Source organism: Ceratotherium simum, chromosome 31, assembly GCF_057802395.1.
Source record: "Ceratotherium simum simum isolate JZ-2026a chromosome 31, ASM5780239v1, whole genome shotgun sequence".
NCBI classification, from domain to species: Eukaryota; Metazoa; Chordata; class Mammalia; order Perissodactyla; family Rhinocerotidae; genus Ceratotherium; species Ceratotherium simum.
Window position 1 is genome coordinate 19159123 of NC_141930.1, and position 17540 is coordinate 19176662.

Genomic DNA, 17540 nt, shown 5'->3' on the forward strand with positions numbered 1-17540 from the left:
GACACAAAAAATTCAAGAACAAACAAAAAATGCAATTCGAAACTTGCCTTATATGAATTTCATCATCACCATCCATGTGGAGCAACCGCCCTTGTAGACGCCGCTCTTCACTACGAAGCTGTTTTCTCATTTCTGATAATTCCATAATTACATTTTTTTTCTCCTCTGCAAATTCCCATAAGTAAAAAATGAGACAGGTATAAGAACAAAAGATTAAACATTAAAACATAACCTGGGGCCGGCCCTGTGGATTGGTGGTTAAGTGCGTGCGCTGCGATGCTGGTGGCCCGGGTTCGGATCCCGGGTACGCATCGAGGCACCACTTCTCCGTCCATCCTGAGGCCGAGTCCCACATACAGCAACTAGAAGGATGTGCAGCTATGACATACAGCTATCTGCTGGGGCTTTGGGGGGAAAAAATAAAATAAATAAAATCTTTAAAAAAAAAATAAAATAAAATAACCTGACTTATCATAAAGCTAAAATGCTCACAGAGACATTTTTATAAAACTTATTTTTAATGCTTTATATACACAGATCATATTTATAAATATCATTAAGACCCATAAACACATTTCTGATAAAATAGGAATTTCAAAAGTTCAGCAATGTTTTTGGAGTGAGGAGAGTGCAAATGTAAAGGGGCAGCACAAGGAGGTTCTTTTATGGAGACGGAACAGCTCTCTATCTTGACTGCGTGGTAGTTACACAATTTATACATGATAAAAATGCACAGAACTACACACACAAACACAAGGACACATAAATCTGTGCATGTTACAACTGTGAAACCTGATGAAGTTCTGTAGAGCACACCAATGTTAATCTCCTGGTGAGATACTGTACTTTGTAAGATGTACAAAGTTTGGGGAAGGGTACACATGACCTCTTTGTACTATTTTGCGACGTACTGTGAGTCTATAATTATTTCAGAACAAAAAGTTAAAAAAAGAAATCTTCTAGATTACAGGTTTAATAGTTAACTCTACCTTCTGCACGGAGCTGATTTTTCCTGGCAGGTACCGGAGGAGACTGTGCCCTGGACACGGAACTTTCCTGTTTAATATTCATGACAAAGATACACTCAGTATGTCTTCCCTACTCAGAAACTTGACAGAGTAATTTTTTGAAGTCACTATATGTAAAAGAAACCCAACTCCCCTATCCAATCTATAAACTTACCCTTCCCATCACAATGGGAGAGTCCTTGCCCCATCCAGAAATAATCCCTTTTCCTGTAACTCTGTATCTGATAAGTGACTCCCACCTCTTCCATCAATTATTCTCTTTTCTCCACCCTCTGCCTCTCTCCAAACACATTCCTCTCAGCCTATACTTAAAAATCTCTCCCTTCTTTAAAAAAAAATTTTACCTCACCCTTCATCACTCACTATCTATTGTCCATCCTCTCCTTCCCTTTATAGCCATGCTTCTTTAAAGAACAGTAAATGCAATATGGTACCAACTTCCTTTTCCCATTCCCATTCCCATTCCCATTCCCACTCCTCACCACACAGCTACTGCCTTTGCTTCTATACTCTATCACTCCACTAACACTGCTCTCACCAATGTCACCAAGTGATCCCCAAGTGACACATTCAATGAGCACCTTAAGCCCTTATTTCACTTGGCCAGTAGCAACTGATATCATTGCCACTCTTTGTCACTTTCCTTGTCTCTATTTCCTTTCTCTGCTTCTTAAATGTTGGTAATGCTCTAATGTTCCATCCTCAGCCGTCTTTACTTCCTCCGAACTCATCCTAGACAATCATACTCACTTGACAAGCAACAATGTTAATGGCTTCTAAAACTACAAATCCAGTCCAGAGCTCCTTCCTTAGCCACAACCTATATTTTCAACTGCCTACTCTATAACCCTCACCAGAAATTTGAAAGATGTCATTGACTCCTACCTACCACACACAGAGTCAGTAAATACCACCATTTGTGTCTCTTAAAGTATCTTGAAGCACTTTTCAGTTCTTAATGTCACTGCCTTTGTTTAGGTTCTCAAAGTCTCACATCTGGATTTCTGCAAAAGCAGCTTAACTTGCCTCCATGTTTACAGTCTTGCACGGCCTCCAAAATATATCTCCACACCACTGCCTGAAAGAACCTTATGCAAGGCAAATATGGCCATGTCATTCTCCCACTTAAAATATTACAATGAATTCCCATACATTATCTACACAGACTTACTAAATCAGAATCTCAGAGGGTGGCATTCAGGAAGACGTTCTAACATTCTGTCTCTATTCTGGTAATTAGCCTGTTATTTCACTAGCCTATGAGCTAAAGTCAAACCCCTTAGGCACTCCATACAACATCTTGTATATGTTCTGATCTCCATCTCCTCTGCCACCTTGGTCAGGCATTATCAGGCCAGACCAAACCACAGTGTATTTGCCATGTGTGCCATGCAGCTTACACTTCCCTCCATGATTTTGCACACGCTGAAAGTCCCTCACCCTCCTTCTCTTTATGGCAAATTCCTACTCATTCTTCAAGAGTCAACTCAAGGATTAACCCTTCTGGAACATTTTCCCGGGTCTCTTTTGATTATAGCTCAGTCTAAGGTATAACGGACTTTATTAGCATAACTACAGCTCGCCAGATGTATTATCAAAGAAAAGGCCTTCTTGAGGGGGCTTGACAAGAATCAATTGCTAAATTATGACTTCTCAAAAGAATTTAAACTTTAGGGCATCAAGTACTACCAGTTTCAACTGAAGCAGCAAATTAATTGTCTACATTATCTACATTATCTATATTTCCGATCTGAAAAAATGTAACCTAACTACATATGATAAAAGAAAATCTCATTCAATCCCCTCAATCCAATAACTTAGCTAGGATTAACAAATCAGAAGAGAAAGTATATACTTGAATGAAGGAACTTATAATGCTGTCAACCGAAGGAGGTCTCTGGAGTTTGCTTGCAATTTTGTTCTGAAGAGCAGGAACTACAGGAGAAGGCTGTCTCAAGTGCTGGAAAAAAAGAAAAAAAAAAAAATATATATATATATACACACACACACCCCAACATATGTACATACACACATACACACGCACTGCTAATAGTTGACAAGACCATCTAAGAAGGGCAGAATACTATTGCTTTTATTTAATAAAATACTTTTTTACCAAAAAAAAATCAGAAATTCAATTACAAAAGATCAAATGTAGCAGTTATGATAAACATATATAGATTTAGATATCCCTAGTAAAAGAACATAACTCTCAGATTAGGATAAAAAATTTCAACAAACTTAAGTAAAGCAACAGCATACCAAATATTAGGAAAGCAAGAAAAATAAAAAAATATAGCCAAAGTAAAAAATCACCTTAATAATAAAAAGAAATAGGACAATATGAAAAAACAGAAACTCTTTTTTGGAAAACAATATAAATCAACTTCTAAAATCTAGATCCCTGGTCACCAAAAGCATCATGGATGAGGGAATTTACAAGATCACAATAGGGTTCTATGCCTCCACAAGAAAATAAAACACATTTCAGTTTATAGTGTAACAAAGCTAACAGTTCCCAACTTCACATTAAAATCAAAATGCTAAAAACATAAAACCTCCCAACAAAATGCAGTGATAATTATCTGGGTAAAAAAAAAACAAACCCAGACCAGAGTATATGTGTGGATATTAAACTGTTCGTTTTACACAGCAGAAAATCAAATATTACTTTCACAGGTGACTTTGATAAAAATAGAGATATAGGAGAAAGCTTTTTTAAAAAGACCTCTAGGTGACCCCAAACAGAATTATAAAGACAATATAAACCTTCTAAAGGACTGCAGAGGATGAAGCAAAAAAAACACAGTCCACATAATAAGAAAACAAGTAACTATCAAGGGAGCAGAAACAAAAATACATCACAAATTCAATTAATATGATCAAATACACATTGGTTATGATAAACATAAACAGATTTAGATATCCTCATTTAAAAGATTATACCTCTCAGATTAGGATAAAAAGAAACAAATTCAACAAACTAAACATACAAGTTAAATAAAAAATAGTGACACAAAAGTAAAAACTAAAAGAGTTTTCAAAAATATTTATCAGGTGTAAATAAATGAAAAAGAGACAGCTAGCAATGATAATTTCAGAATTGAGGGCAAAATGCATTAAATGGAACAAAGCTGGTTTAAAACTTTATGGTACTTCACAATTAAACTATAACAGTCATAAATTGTATGTTCCTAAGAAATAGCATTTTTTCTTAAACATTATAAGAAATTGGTAGAAATAAAATTGCGGGAAACTAACAATTGTCTTTCATTCTTAAATCGATTTTACAATAAAATATCTCTGTGTTTTCTGCTCAATCTTGCTGTAATCCTAACACTGCCCTAAAACAAACTTAATTAAAAATATGAATGATATGACATTTGAATAATATACTTTAAAAGGCTGAAGAAATATATATCTAACTTTATATCCTGAGAATGAAGAGTATTGCCTAACATTCCTAGAAGGTTGAAAATAAACAAAACAAACAAAAATATAGATCTTACTTATAAATTCCCTTTTAAACAATATTTCAGCAAATTCTAATTGTGAATACTTATCATTTATATCACCATAAAACCTTGGGATGATAAATCAAATAGTGTATCTGAACCAATCAGAAATGGCTCATGTTAATCTACAGTAGGTTATACACTAAACAGTGTACCAAACCATTATCATAAACACACCAGAGGCATCCTGCTTCGAATAAATACTATATATATAAATCTAAATTTCTGAAAATAATTTTCTTAAATTAATTGGATTAAACCTACAAGACATATAGAGTTTTTCAAGATGTGGTCCATAGGCCAACTGCATCTGAACCCCTAAGGATACTTGGAAAATGCAGGTTCCTGGCCTGCCCTCAGACTTCATAAATCAGATACTTGTAGATACAAAGACCCAAGAATGTTTATTTTATTACTTTTTGTGGGGAGGACTAGCCCTGAGCTAACATTCGATGCCAATCCTCCCCTTTTTTCTTGAGGAGAATTGGCCCTGGGCTAACATCTGTGCCCATCCTCCTCTACTTTATATGGGATGCTGCCACAGCATGGCTCAGCAAGCGGTACGTTGGTGTGCGCCCAGGATCCGAACCTGCGAACCCCAGGCCGCCGCAACGTAGCGCGCGCACCCAACTGCTGCGCCACCGGGCCAGCCCCAGGAGTGTGCATTTTAAACAAGTCCCCAGTGACACTTATGCATACAAAATTTTAAATATAGCTTTCACGTATGAGCAAGGGTGTGAACTGGATCCTCATAAGGGCCAAGTGGCTTTCTAGAGAGGAAAACCTCTGTCTAATAACTTCGATTCATGCACCTAACTGTGAATGTCAACCTCCTATCTCAGAAATATGGACTTCAAACTAGTCTGTGGTGAGCCATCAGTTTCTTTGGACAAATGTGTAAAACAGAGTGAGAATGAATTACTAGATAAGTGAAAATTTTAAAAAAGACAGTATACAATTCAAGCTCAACTTTTTTATTAGTAGATTCAACAGACGTAAAATTACTTTGACAAATTCCCAGAAAAAGTTCCCAAACACTTACTCCCAATTTCTGTATTTTTCTCACGAACAGTTCGTAGGGTGCTGATCCATAGACCATGGGAACAAGATTAAAATTGGCTAAGGTAAGTAAACCCAGTACATTCATCGAGGGGAAAACAGCAACAAAGCACAGTCAGGAAGTTCAGTGCACTGCACCCAAACGAAGCAGTAAGATGGAAGGGACGAACACAGGCACCTCCTCCACTTTCTCTCTTTTGCTAACAACTCCACAACTCTTATGGTGAAAGTGGGCTTTAATTGACATTTTTGTCTGAAACTTACCTTTGTTTCTTCCCCAATTATGTTTTCTCTTTCATAGTAGTGTTGAAGTTGTAGGTTATGTTTTTCTTCTTCTTCTTTCTTCTTTCTTTCTGCTTCTTTTCGTCTTTCTTCAGCTAACCGAATAAGCTCTTCATTTTTTAGCCTTTGCTTTAAAATAAAGAGAAAAATATACACTCCATACATACACTCTATAGTCCATTCAAAAATCTGCTGCCTTATTTGTCTGAAATAAAGAGATAAAATTGAAGATATAGATGATATTGTGTTCTGTAACATAAAGATGTCATCTGCTTAACAATGAAATATTAAGCATTTTTTATAACATCCTTAATCAGTCTAAACTATTTTTTGGCCTAAAAAAGTCACCATTTATCTCTTTGCTTAACTTAGTCTTTCACTTTAATAACATAATATCCAATGACTGAATATTGACCTGATATTTTCTAAATGTACTCCAAGGCTGTTCTTCTTCGTAAATAATAAATCTCTTTCCAAGTCAAAATAAAGATTTCACTTGCAGACGAAGCAGAAAAACAGAATAGGAAAAAAAAATGCACCTCCTCCTCCTTCTCTCTTTTCTTTTCCTGTTCCTCTTCATACTCTTGCTGAATTCGTGCCCTCTGTTCTGCAAGCCGTTTTTCTTCTTTTTCTTCTGCAATTCTCAGTCTCTCTCGCTCTGCTTCCTCTCTCTGTTTCTTTTCCTCAATCTAAAGAATTAAACCTAGTTATTACTTCATAAAAACTATTGAAAAGTTAGAATGCCACTTAATTTTTCCTAGTATCCTATGAATTCAACATTTGTACCCTCTTTTTGCAAGTAAAAATAAGTTCCTAAAATTTTCAGTTAATAAACACTAGAGGCTCAAGTGTCTTCCTTTGGGCATTTCTACTATTTTAAATGCTATTTGTTTACATACATAAATGGGGAAATAACCACAAAGTGTGACATCTAGTTTTTATTTATTTATTTATTTATTGGGTTTCTTTTGTGTGAGGAAGATCAGCCCTGAGCTAACATCTGCCAATCCTCCTCTTTTTGCTGAGGAAGACTGGCCCTGGGCTAACATCTGTGCCCATCTTCCTCCACTTTATATGGGACGCCACCACAGCATGGCTTGACAAGCGGTGCATCGGTGCGCGCCCGGGGTCCGAACCAGTGAACCCCTGGCCGCCGCAGCGGAGCACACACACTTAACCGCTTGCGCCACTGGGTCGGCCCCTAGTTTTTATTTATTTATAATCTAAACTACTGAGTCAAGAATATCAAATCATTTGGAAAAACACTACTGATTTATGACTAATACATAAGCATCTAGAAAGATTCATTCTAAGCCTATTGGTGAATATTTCATTGTCTTTCAGTTTTAGAAATTTCAGAATTCTTTAATAATTAATGATTTAATAAAGTTTAGAAATGATTAAGTCAAGTGGTATACCTAACATGTCTCCATATTCCTCTTCCAGATACAAGTGAAATAATATAATTTTACTACTACTTATATCTGATATAAATTAGATATTTTAAATAACTGCCTGGCACTTTAGAATTTATTCTTCATCCAGTAGATTAAATCTTTGCAGGTTTAGTTTATTAAAATTCTTATGAAACTTTGAAATTATGATCAAATAAGCATTTCACCTGAAAACGAAGAAAATTCTTGTATAATTCTTGTTGTTTAATCTGAAGTTCAGTTAGAGGCTCACCAAATATATTTCCCCGAGCAAAAGGAGAGCTCTGTGTTGGCATATGACCTTGAAAGAGAAATTTTGCAAAAATATACCATTGGCTAATACTTAGAAAATGTACAGGTTAAAGAATGAAGAGTTTGCTAATAAATTCATATTTTGAAAAAATGTGTTAAATTCAGAAGTCCAGAGGTAATAATCAGAAGATGAAGGCTGAGATTAGAATCTGAAGACCAGATGAAAAGTAATGAGAAAGAAAAATGATGAAACTGAAATAAAACTAATAATTGAAAAATCATTATGTATCTATCTATACCTGAAAGACACTAGGGAGACATAGACACTAACAGCCTAAACAACTCTCATTGCAGCAAAGGCTTTAAAGTAAAATTCATGAAGAGAAAAAAAAGCATATGTTTAAGTTCTTATGTATGTAAATATCCTTTCTTAAGAACACTGCTTAATTATATTTTAAAATCTATTATGTATACATATATTAAAAAATTTCTAGAATTGCTTTAAAAAATCAGTAACTCCAAAAGTCTTCCCATCTATGGTTTAAACAATAGACTAGAAAGTCAGCTCTAAAAATATTTTTTAAAAATTAGAATGACTCTCTTTATCATTGCAATAGTTTTTACTTAAAAAGTCTATCGAATTAATGGGACAGAAACATGAACAATAAAAATGTTATATATTACCTATAAAATAGTACTATACATTCTGGGAAAGGAAAAAAATTATTTCACAAAAGCAACTTGAAAAATAATTATACCCCAGGAGTCTCTTTGAATGCAAGAAAAAAAAATGGTATTTGAATTTAAGCCTGACATAACTTTTTATATTATTTTTTAGTTACTGACTCATTCTTTATACTATCAATCTAAAGCAATTTATTTCTCACTCATGCAGTTTGTGTAGGCCAACAGCTTTGTAGTTTAGCTGCCATTTAGATCTATTTTGCCTTTGTGTTTAAAGTTATTAATGCTTAATTGAATAGATCAGCAGAAAACCAAATCAATGCTTAAACATCAAAATCTTATGTTATGGTGGAAAAGCTGATTAGAAAAACAAAATTGAGTGGTATATTTCACCTTGATGATCACTCAAATTCTAAACCTTTGGGGCAATTAGAGAAGAAATACTGTTAGAGACAGACAAGAAAAGTTCTTTTAAAAATAAATAAATTATGAAAATAAAACCAAAGAGAAATACTCTATACAAAGGAAACGAAAATGTATCTAGGCATTATTAAGTCAAAAAATAAATTTAAGCCAAATTAGTCTGACTTCATAAATATGGTTCTTCATCCAGGACCATAAAGGAAAAGAAAAACAATGAACACGAGGAAGGGCCTCAAAAACAGGCCTAATGAAGATGAAACATTAGAAGATAATGAACCTTAAGCACACACTATAACTTTCAATTTTCAGATATATTTGAGTTCCCTAAGGCTTTTAAAATATTAAATGCCACATATGTATGTCTATGTGTGCACACACGTATATAAATACACACACATTACATATATATGTATACACAGAACACTCATACATATATATGACGGCATAGCAACAAATTAAGTGAGTTTGGATAGTTTCTTGCCTTCAGAAAGTCTATTTTAGGTTAATTCTTAGGGAATGAAAGTTAATTTAGGGAATTTCAATTCACAAATAAAGGAAAATTTTAACATTTTATGATTTTGTATGATTTCTTCGAGTATTCTGGCCACAACACTAGCACCAAACCCTGGCAGTGTACAGAAATAAATTCTGCTGTGCATATTCAATCATTAAGCTTATGCTCTTTCTTGAGAAGGGGTTATAGAAACTTAACTTTTCCAGTGTTTTTGCTTGGTAAGCAGAGCTAGATGCCTAAAAGTGTTATTACTAACATAAAGTTCTAGGCTGAGACAGAACTACAAACAATACTGGCTATGGAAGAAAAGGATAGAGAAGGGGTCTGTGGCACTGAGATCTCAATACAGACTACTAGAAGCAGCAGTGAATGAAGAGAAAAATAACAATAACAATCATCAGAAAGAGGCCAAAATGCTCTTCAATAATATGAAAAGCTGTTTTGATGCTCCTCCTGTACACTGAATTATTACAGACTCAGAGTGAGAGCTAAATTAATAATTTTATCAAAATCAAAAGTTCTAATTTTAGTGCTCCAAAAATCAAAACCAGATCCACTGGGTAAAAATCTATTGTGGATCAAAGTAAGAAAGCATTTTCTTGTAATTAGAGATCAAACAGTGGTACAGGTTGCCCATGGAAACAACAAACAATCCATCTCCTGAAGTGTTCAAAAGGCTGCAGAAATACAAAGACTTGACAAGATGCAAGGATAGTGATTCTAATCACAGCTCCCCATTTAATCTGTCTGTCTGGCCAATAAGTCATATGGGTTAAAAGTAAAATGTTTTTTAAAAGATTGTATGATCAGACAGGGATATTTTAGAAGGAATTTCTAACATAAAGTTCTTTTCTAGTCTAAAATGAAAACTTTTATTTAAGTGCAAAAGCAGAATTTATAGTAAATAAACGGTTACTTCTATAGGTACTAAAAAACAGTGCAAGGTGGTATATTCTTTAACCTTCCTTTGATTTTTAAATATACAACATATTTTCATGTATACTTGCTAAAGAAAGATGATGACAACTTTTCCTGGTAAGTCATAACGAAAGATATTGAATCATTTTGAATTTATAGACCCTTTAATTAAAGGATGTTATGTAATAGCAAAACAAATATATTTACTTAAGAAAGGGGGATGTGACTAGATATCAAATTAAATTTTTAATTACTTCATTTCTTCATACATTGTGGTTTTTACAAGGGAGGGCAAATGATTACAAACAAGCAAAAAATGAATTTCATTGTACAATTTATCATAACTACACCTGATAATGCTTTCATTAACTTAAACAGTTACGGGTATAAGAAGCAAACAGTGTATGTGTAAAAAGACTATTTGATTTTAAGAAATATCCTCCCACCAGCAAAACAAAAATGTTAGCAGCAGCTAAAGTATACATAAGCAAGTTACAAAGCTGAGAAGAAATACATACTATTAAGAAGCAAACTATATTTCCCTATTCACTTTTTTCAAAATACCTAAGAAGAAAAAGTACTGAAAATAGCATGAATAATACGTTATGCTTCCTGACTCAGGGTAATCAAATTCTCAAAATCACAATAAGAATTTTGTCAGAGAACAGAAGAGAAATATTATTGAACGACTTTAGACATGTAAAAAAAAAAAAAAAAAAAAAGAATGTGATTAAAAACCTGAGTTTTTATTTGCAGAGTCTTCTAGGTTCTCAGCATTTGAAGTGGCTAAATTTTGGTCTAGAGATACAACAGCCCTTTTATCTTCATATGTTCTTGCATCTGGGTTATGGTAGGCATCTATATTTTGTCTGTGCATCCTATTCAAATCAGCTGAGAGGGAAAAATAAGCCATTTATTTCAATAAATAGATTTCTATAATTAGTATGCTTATTAACACATTTTCTTAAAGTAGGGAATCAGAGAGAAAACAACAGGACAGAGCTGGAATAATTCAATGGTATCTTGGTGCCCTGAAAACAGAAACAAAATTATCAAAATTTATGAAAAGATTAAAAAAAATAACCTTACAAAATAAACTCAAAATCAGTAGAGAACTTAAGAATATATAGATCTTTGACAACCAATAAAAACCATATTCATATCTATGTTACTTAAGAACTTGGAATCTCTTTAATATAGAACAACCATAGTAACAATTCAAAACAAGTGATAGTGAAATTTACCCATTAATCATTAGCATTCCTAATGAAAAAATATAATCATGTGGAGTTTTAAAATATATACACAAAGGGCCGGCTCCGTGGCTTGGCGGTTGGGTGCGCGCGCTCTGATGCTGGCGGCCCGGGTTCGGATCCCGGGAGCGCCCCGAGGCACCACTTCTCCGTCCAACGCGAGGTCGAGTCCCACGTGCAGCAACTAGAAGGATGTGAACCTATGACATGCAGCTGTCTACTGGGGCTTTGGGGGGAAAAACTGAATAAATAAAATCTTTAAAAAAAATATATATATATATATACACAAATTCTTTGAGAATCCTCCCTTAAAAGATGGAGCTCAATTCCCCTATCCTAGAGTGTGGACCACAGTTAGTAACTCATTCTTATGAATAGGATATTGCAGAATGATGGTATATGACTTCCGAGGCTACTTCATAAAAGACATTATGGTTTCCACCTTGCTTGATGTTTTGGATTACTCATCTGAAGAAAACCTGCTACCATATTATAAGGACACTAAAGGAGCCCTATGCAGAGACCCACATGGCAAGGAACTGAGGCCTCCTGAGCCATGTGAGGGAGCCATATTGGAAATGGATTCTCAGTCCCAGTCAGGTCTTCACATGACTGCAGCCATGGCTGACATCTTGGGACTGCAGCCTCATGAGAGACCCTGAGACAGAATCACCCAGCTAAACCACTCACAAAATACTGACCCACAGAACTGCAAGATAACAAATATTTGTTATTTTAAAACACTACATGTTGGGTAATTTGTTCCACAACAATAGATACTACATACACATGGCAAAAATCTGAGCATGAAGGACTGGGTCAAACAACCAGTCAATCTTAAAAACAGACCTGAATGATTATAGAACTCAAAAGCTCTAATAAAATAGAAAGTAGATTTTCTCCACAAAACAATTGAGATAGTATGGCAACAGTGAAAGTGAACTTAAAGCTGGATATAAGCAGTATTTATCAAGAAGCCTGTTATGTTCAAGGATGTATTTTGAACATGAATCACAATTAGAATACCAGACAGAACACGACAAACAACATATGAGAACACGACAAACAACATATGAATGTTACCAAAGAAAATTACAGTTCAGAATCAGCAAAGTTCACATCCTATTGCAACATTTAGGACAGGATGGACTTAGAATCTGGTTAGGGGTTTCACAAGCAATGATGTGTGGGAAAGCATAATAAAGAAACAGAACAATGTAAGAAACAGCTCCAAAGGTGTAAAACATGAACAGTGTTCTGGTAACATTAAAGTAGTCCAGCTTAACTAGAGCACAAAACACAAGTACATCTTAGAGCAATGAGCGATTAAGATAAGAAAACGCAGATTGGATGCCTATTCTGGAATATTCTAAAACAAAAGCTTATAGCTCTCTATTTTGTTCTATAGATGATAGTAGTTACGGAAGTAGTACTAATAATAATGGCAGCTAACATTTAATATTTACCATTTTTATATTCTATATAATAACCTATATACAGTACTATTATTTTCACCCCAGTATTATGGATGAGAAATTAGACTAAATCTGCTCAAAGACCACAAAGCCAGTAAACTGGCAGAGCAAGAATGTGAACTCAGACAGTGAGACTCCAAAGTCCTCAATGATTTCTGAGTACAGAATAATACAATTGGTTATACTTTTGATAACATATAGCTTGGATGTGAAAAACAAAGGAGAATGAAGAAGTAATGAGGAAATGGCAATAGCCCAAGCAAGACATAATAAATCTCAATTATGGTGGTAGTATGAATGAAAATGAAGAGAATTCAAGGAACACTGAAAAGACAAAACCTACGTATTAGGCTTATTAACTGACTGGATATGGGGAGTCAAAAGGACTCTGCATTTTTTTGTTTGAATCATCAGAATTATGACTCATTTACAGAAAAAGACAAAGATGAGCTGGAATTAAAAAGTGAAGTTTGGTTTTGTATGCTAGGTATACATAATCCACCAAACATCAGGCAGAGATTCAGAAGACAGATTGGAATTGAAGTAGAGAGTTTCAAAAGTGATCAGGGGAAAATAAAGACATCTGAAGATCATCTGCAGAGAAGGCCTAAAGAGAAACACAGGAGTAGAGGAGATGAGGAAGGAGAGAATGGATGGAGGGAAGAGTATATCTAACTCAAGGAACACATGATATCAGAAGACAGTTCTAGAACAAAGATCATGCTCACAGACCAAGAAGAGTTTAACCTGGCTCATAATACACATCCAATAAATGTCAGCTGGAGAGGACAACACCTGAGAGAATGCACAGGACTTCAAGGAAAGAACTGTCAACCTAGTTCAAAGAGGATGAATATGGAGTAAAAACCACTAAATTGAAAATCGGGACATTAGTTATTTTTGAAAATGTGGCATCAGTAGAGCAGTGGGAGCTGGAAGTCATATTATGAAGCAATAAGAGGGTGGTAAGAACTGACTGCAACAAGCACAGACTACATTTTTACTATGTTTTATACGATAAGAGAAGTATAGCAAGGTCAAGAGCAGAGTTTTTGTTTGTTTGTGTTAAAGAATAAAACAAGTAACAAGTATGTTCAGAGGTGGAAGGGAAGAAATAAGCAGAAAAACTGAAAATGTAAGAAAGAAGGGACTGGTGAAATCACAGAGAAAAGCTGATTGCAAGAAAATTACCAAGTGCCAAGGACTGATAAGGCAGGAATTAGCGAGGTGCTCCTGAAATCACCACCAAATCCTAGGATCTAGCTGGATATAGAAGGTAAACAAAAACAGAAAGACTACAAGAAAGTTGAAGTCAGGAACTAACAGCTGTGGTCCTAAAGAGTCAAAAAAAATGAAACAAAGTAACTCAAATGGGAAATCAATATCTCATGGTCATCCAAATTACAAGAATAGCCTACATAAAGGAGAAGTCACTATGAATAATAATACATACAGTATTCTTCTATTTTCTATTACAAGAGCATAGTATATCAAGCTCACTCCTTCCAAATGATACCCACAGCTCTGTTACCAAACTAGTGAGTGCTTAGGAATGCAATCTCATTTGAGATTCACCTATATAAATCATAAGTTAAGAGATAAATATACTATAAGCAAAGAAACACTATAATAATCTTTCAAATCAATAATGTTATAATTTAGTGTTGTGATTACACACAGTCCTCTCAATTAGAATAACAGTCAATGTATTTATATAAAAGGAAAATTAATTTCAGAGTACATAATTATTATTTAAGATTTAAGACTATTAGATTCAGCAATCAAAACAAATCCATATTGCTTTTTATTGAAAAAAATGATTTGCAAATCAATTGGTCTCTCCTTGGCTATCTTTCTGTGAGGTGGTAAAACAAAAGGGGTGAAATCAGCCAGAAGATGAAATTAAAAAGGCACTTTGGTCAAGAGTGTAATTTGCCAACTCCGAAGATGTCATTGAAAAAAAGCCTTTATTTCGAATGTAAATCATCATATCACTTATTATAAAATTGCTAGCATTACAAGAATAATTCTACAACGGAAAGAATAACATAAGAAGATGTCACAGATTCATGAGTGGGAAAATAATTCTACTCCCTGAACAATTTATCAGACCAGGGCTAAATTATATCATACCTACAAAATAAGCAATACACTAATAGTACTTAAGTTTTTTCATTCCTTATTTTATAATCTCTATTTTTTTAATAAATGAAAATTTTGAAATTAAAATTAACTTTACAAGTTAGTTGCTCTTTGCACTTTGGTGGAAAATACCAAAACATTTTAAGGAAAATGGCTGAGATACGTTAAATACTACTATAGGCCCGGGATTATTCAGCAATCCATGGCTGACATACAAACTCTTTTATAATGAGTCAATTTAGAGGGCTAAAGGAAATTTCCAACCGTGGCATTACTAGTTACACATATTTCAAAATTAACCTAATTTAAAATATATACACTTACTTATAAAGATCGTCTCTAAGACAAAAATCTAACTGGTGGGCCGGCTCCGTGGCTTGGCGGTTAAGTGCGCGAGCTCTGATGCTGGCGGCCCGGGTTCGGATCCCGGGCACGCCCCAAGGCACCGCTTCTCCGTCCAACCCAGGGCCGAGTCCCACGTACAGCAACTAGAAGGATGTGAACCTATGACATGCAACTGTCTACTGGGGCTTTGGGGGGAAAAAAAAATGAATAAATAAAAATCTTTAAAAAAAAAAAAAAAAACAGGAAAAAAAAAATCTAACTGGTGGTCGACAAATACATCTCACAAACTTAAAAACACTGAAACAACAAAAAGCATATTCTCTGAACAAACAGAATATACACTAGAAGTGAATAAAAGATAACTATCTGGAAAATGCCCCAATATTAAGAAATTTTAGGGCCGGCCCCGTGGCTTGGTGGTTAAGTGCGCGCGCTCCGATGCTGGTGGCCCGGGTTCGGATCCCGGGCGCGCACCGAGGCACCACTTCTCTGTCCATCCTGAGGCCGAGTCCCACATGCAGCAACTAGAGGGATGTGCAGCTATGACATACAACTATCTACTGGGGCTTTGGGGGGAAAAAATAAATAAATAAAATCTTTAAAAAAAAAAAAAAAGAAATTTTAAAAACTCACTTTAAAATAATCAATGGGTCAAAGAAAGATCATAAGGAAAATTAGAAAATTGAATGAATGAAAATAAAAACATAACATATCGAAATTTGTGAGTTACAGTTAAAGCAGCATTCAGAAGGAAATCTGTAGCATTTTATTTATTTATTTATTTATTTTTTGTGAGGAAGATCGGCCCTGAGCTAACATCTGCCAATTCTCCTCTTTTTGCTGAGGAAGACTGGCTGTGGGCTAACATCCATGCCCATCTTCCTCCACTTTATATGGGATGCCGCCACAGCATGGCTTGCCAAGCAGTGCGTCGGTGCGCGCCCGGGATCCTAACTGGCGAACCCTGGGCCGCCACAGCAGAGTGTGCGCACTTAACCTCTTGCGCCACCCGGCCGGCCCCAACCTGTAGCATTTTAAAATGTATATATTAAAAAAGAAATAAGGTCTCAAATCACAATCTAAGTTTCCATATTAAGAAATTATAAAAAAGAAAAGTGAGCACAAAGTGAACTAAAAGAAGAAAATAGTAAAGATAAGAGCAGAAACGAATGAAACAAGAAGAAAAACAGAAAAAAATCAATAAAAACAAAAGTTGGTCCCATAAAAAGATCCATAAAATGGATAAATATCCAGCCAGACTGAATTAAGACAAATAGAGAGAATATACAAATTACCAATATCAGGAATGAAAGAGGAGCTATCATTATGGATCCTACAGACATTAAAAGAATAATAATAAATTATTATGAACAACTGTATGACAATAAATTCAAAAACTTAGATGGAGTTCACACAAGAAGAAATAGATAAAATGAGTATCTCTTTATCTATTAAAGAAATTGAATTCATGGTTTAAAACCTTCCCCAGTACACCTGAAATTTTTACAATGTTATAAACCAATGTTACTGCAATAAACAAAAAATTAAAAATAAATAAATAAATAAATAAATAAAATAAATAAATAAAACCTTCCCCAAAAGAAAATTCCAAGCCCAGATGGCTTCCTTGGTAAATTCTACCAGTAGAAAAGGAAACTCTTCCCTACTGATATTGTGAGGCCAGCATTATCTTGATACTAAAATGAGACAACAACATTATAAGGGGGGAAAAAGAAAGACAAATATCCCTTATGAGCTTAGATGCAAAAATCTCTAACAAAATATTAGCAAATCAAATTCTACAACACATAAAAAAGACAATACAGTACGACTACAAAGTGTTTATGCCAGGATGAAAAATTGGTTCAACATTTAAAAAATCAATCAATGGGGCTGGCCTGGTGGCATAGTGGTTAAGTTTGCACACTCCACTTTAGCAGCCCAGGGTTCGCAGGTTCCGATCCCGGGCGTGGACCTACGCACCACTTACCAAGTGGCAGGTGTCCCACATATAAAGTAGAGGAAGATGGGCACAGATGTTAGCCCAGGGGCAATCTTCCTCAGCAAAAAGAGGAGGATTGGCAACACATGTTAGCTCAGGGCTGATTTTCCTCACCAAAAAAAATCAGTCAACATAATTTGCCGTATATCAACAGAGTAAAAAAGAAAGACGAGATTATCATTTCAAAAGGTGTACAAAAGCACTTGACAAAATTC

At 34.9% G+C, this 17540-nt stretch overlaps 1 protein-coding gene across 6 annotated transcripts in view; it reads right to left on the reverse strand.

The window, feature by feature from the left end:
• The window catches only part of CSPP1 (centrosome and spindle pole associated protein 1), a 198077-nt gene that overhangs the window by 31640 nt on the left and 148897 nt on the right, over nucleotides 1-17540 (reverse strand). For all 6 annotated transcript variants that reach the window (XM_087420484.1, XM_087420485.1, XM_087420483.1 and 3 more), the window contains 7 exons: nucleotides 10847-10999; nucleotides 7506-7618; nucleotides 6424-6573; nucleotides 5867-6013; nucleotides 2884-2988; nucleotides 990-1056; nucleotides 48-165 (listed from right to left, as the gene is read on the reverse strand). In XM_087420484.1, coding sequence (XP_087276610.1) covers nucleotides 48-165; nucleotides 990-1056; nucleotides 2884-2988; nucleotides 5867-6013; nucleotides 6424-6573; nucleotides 7506-7618; nucleotides 10847-10999 — 853 coding nt within the window. The remainder of the gene's footprint in view (nucleotides 1-47; nucleotides 166-989; nucleotides 1057-2883; nucleotides 2989-5866; nucleotides 6014-6423; nucleotides 6574-7505; nucleotides 7619-10846; nucleotides 11000-17540) is intronic.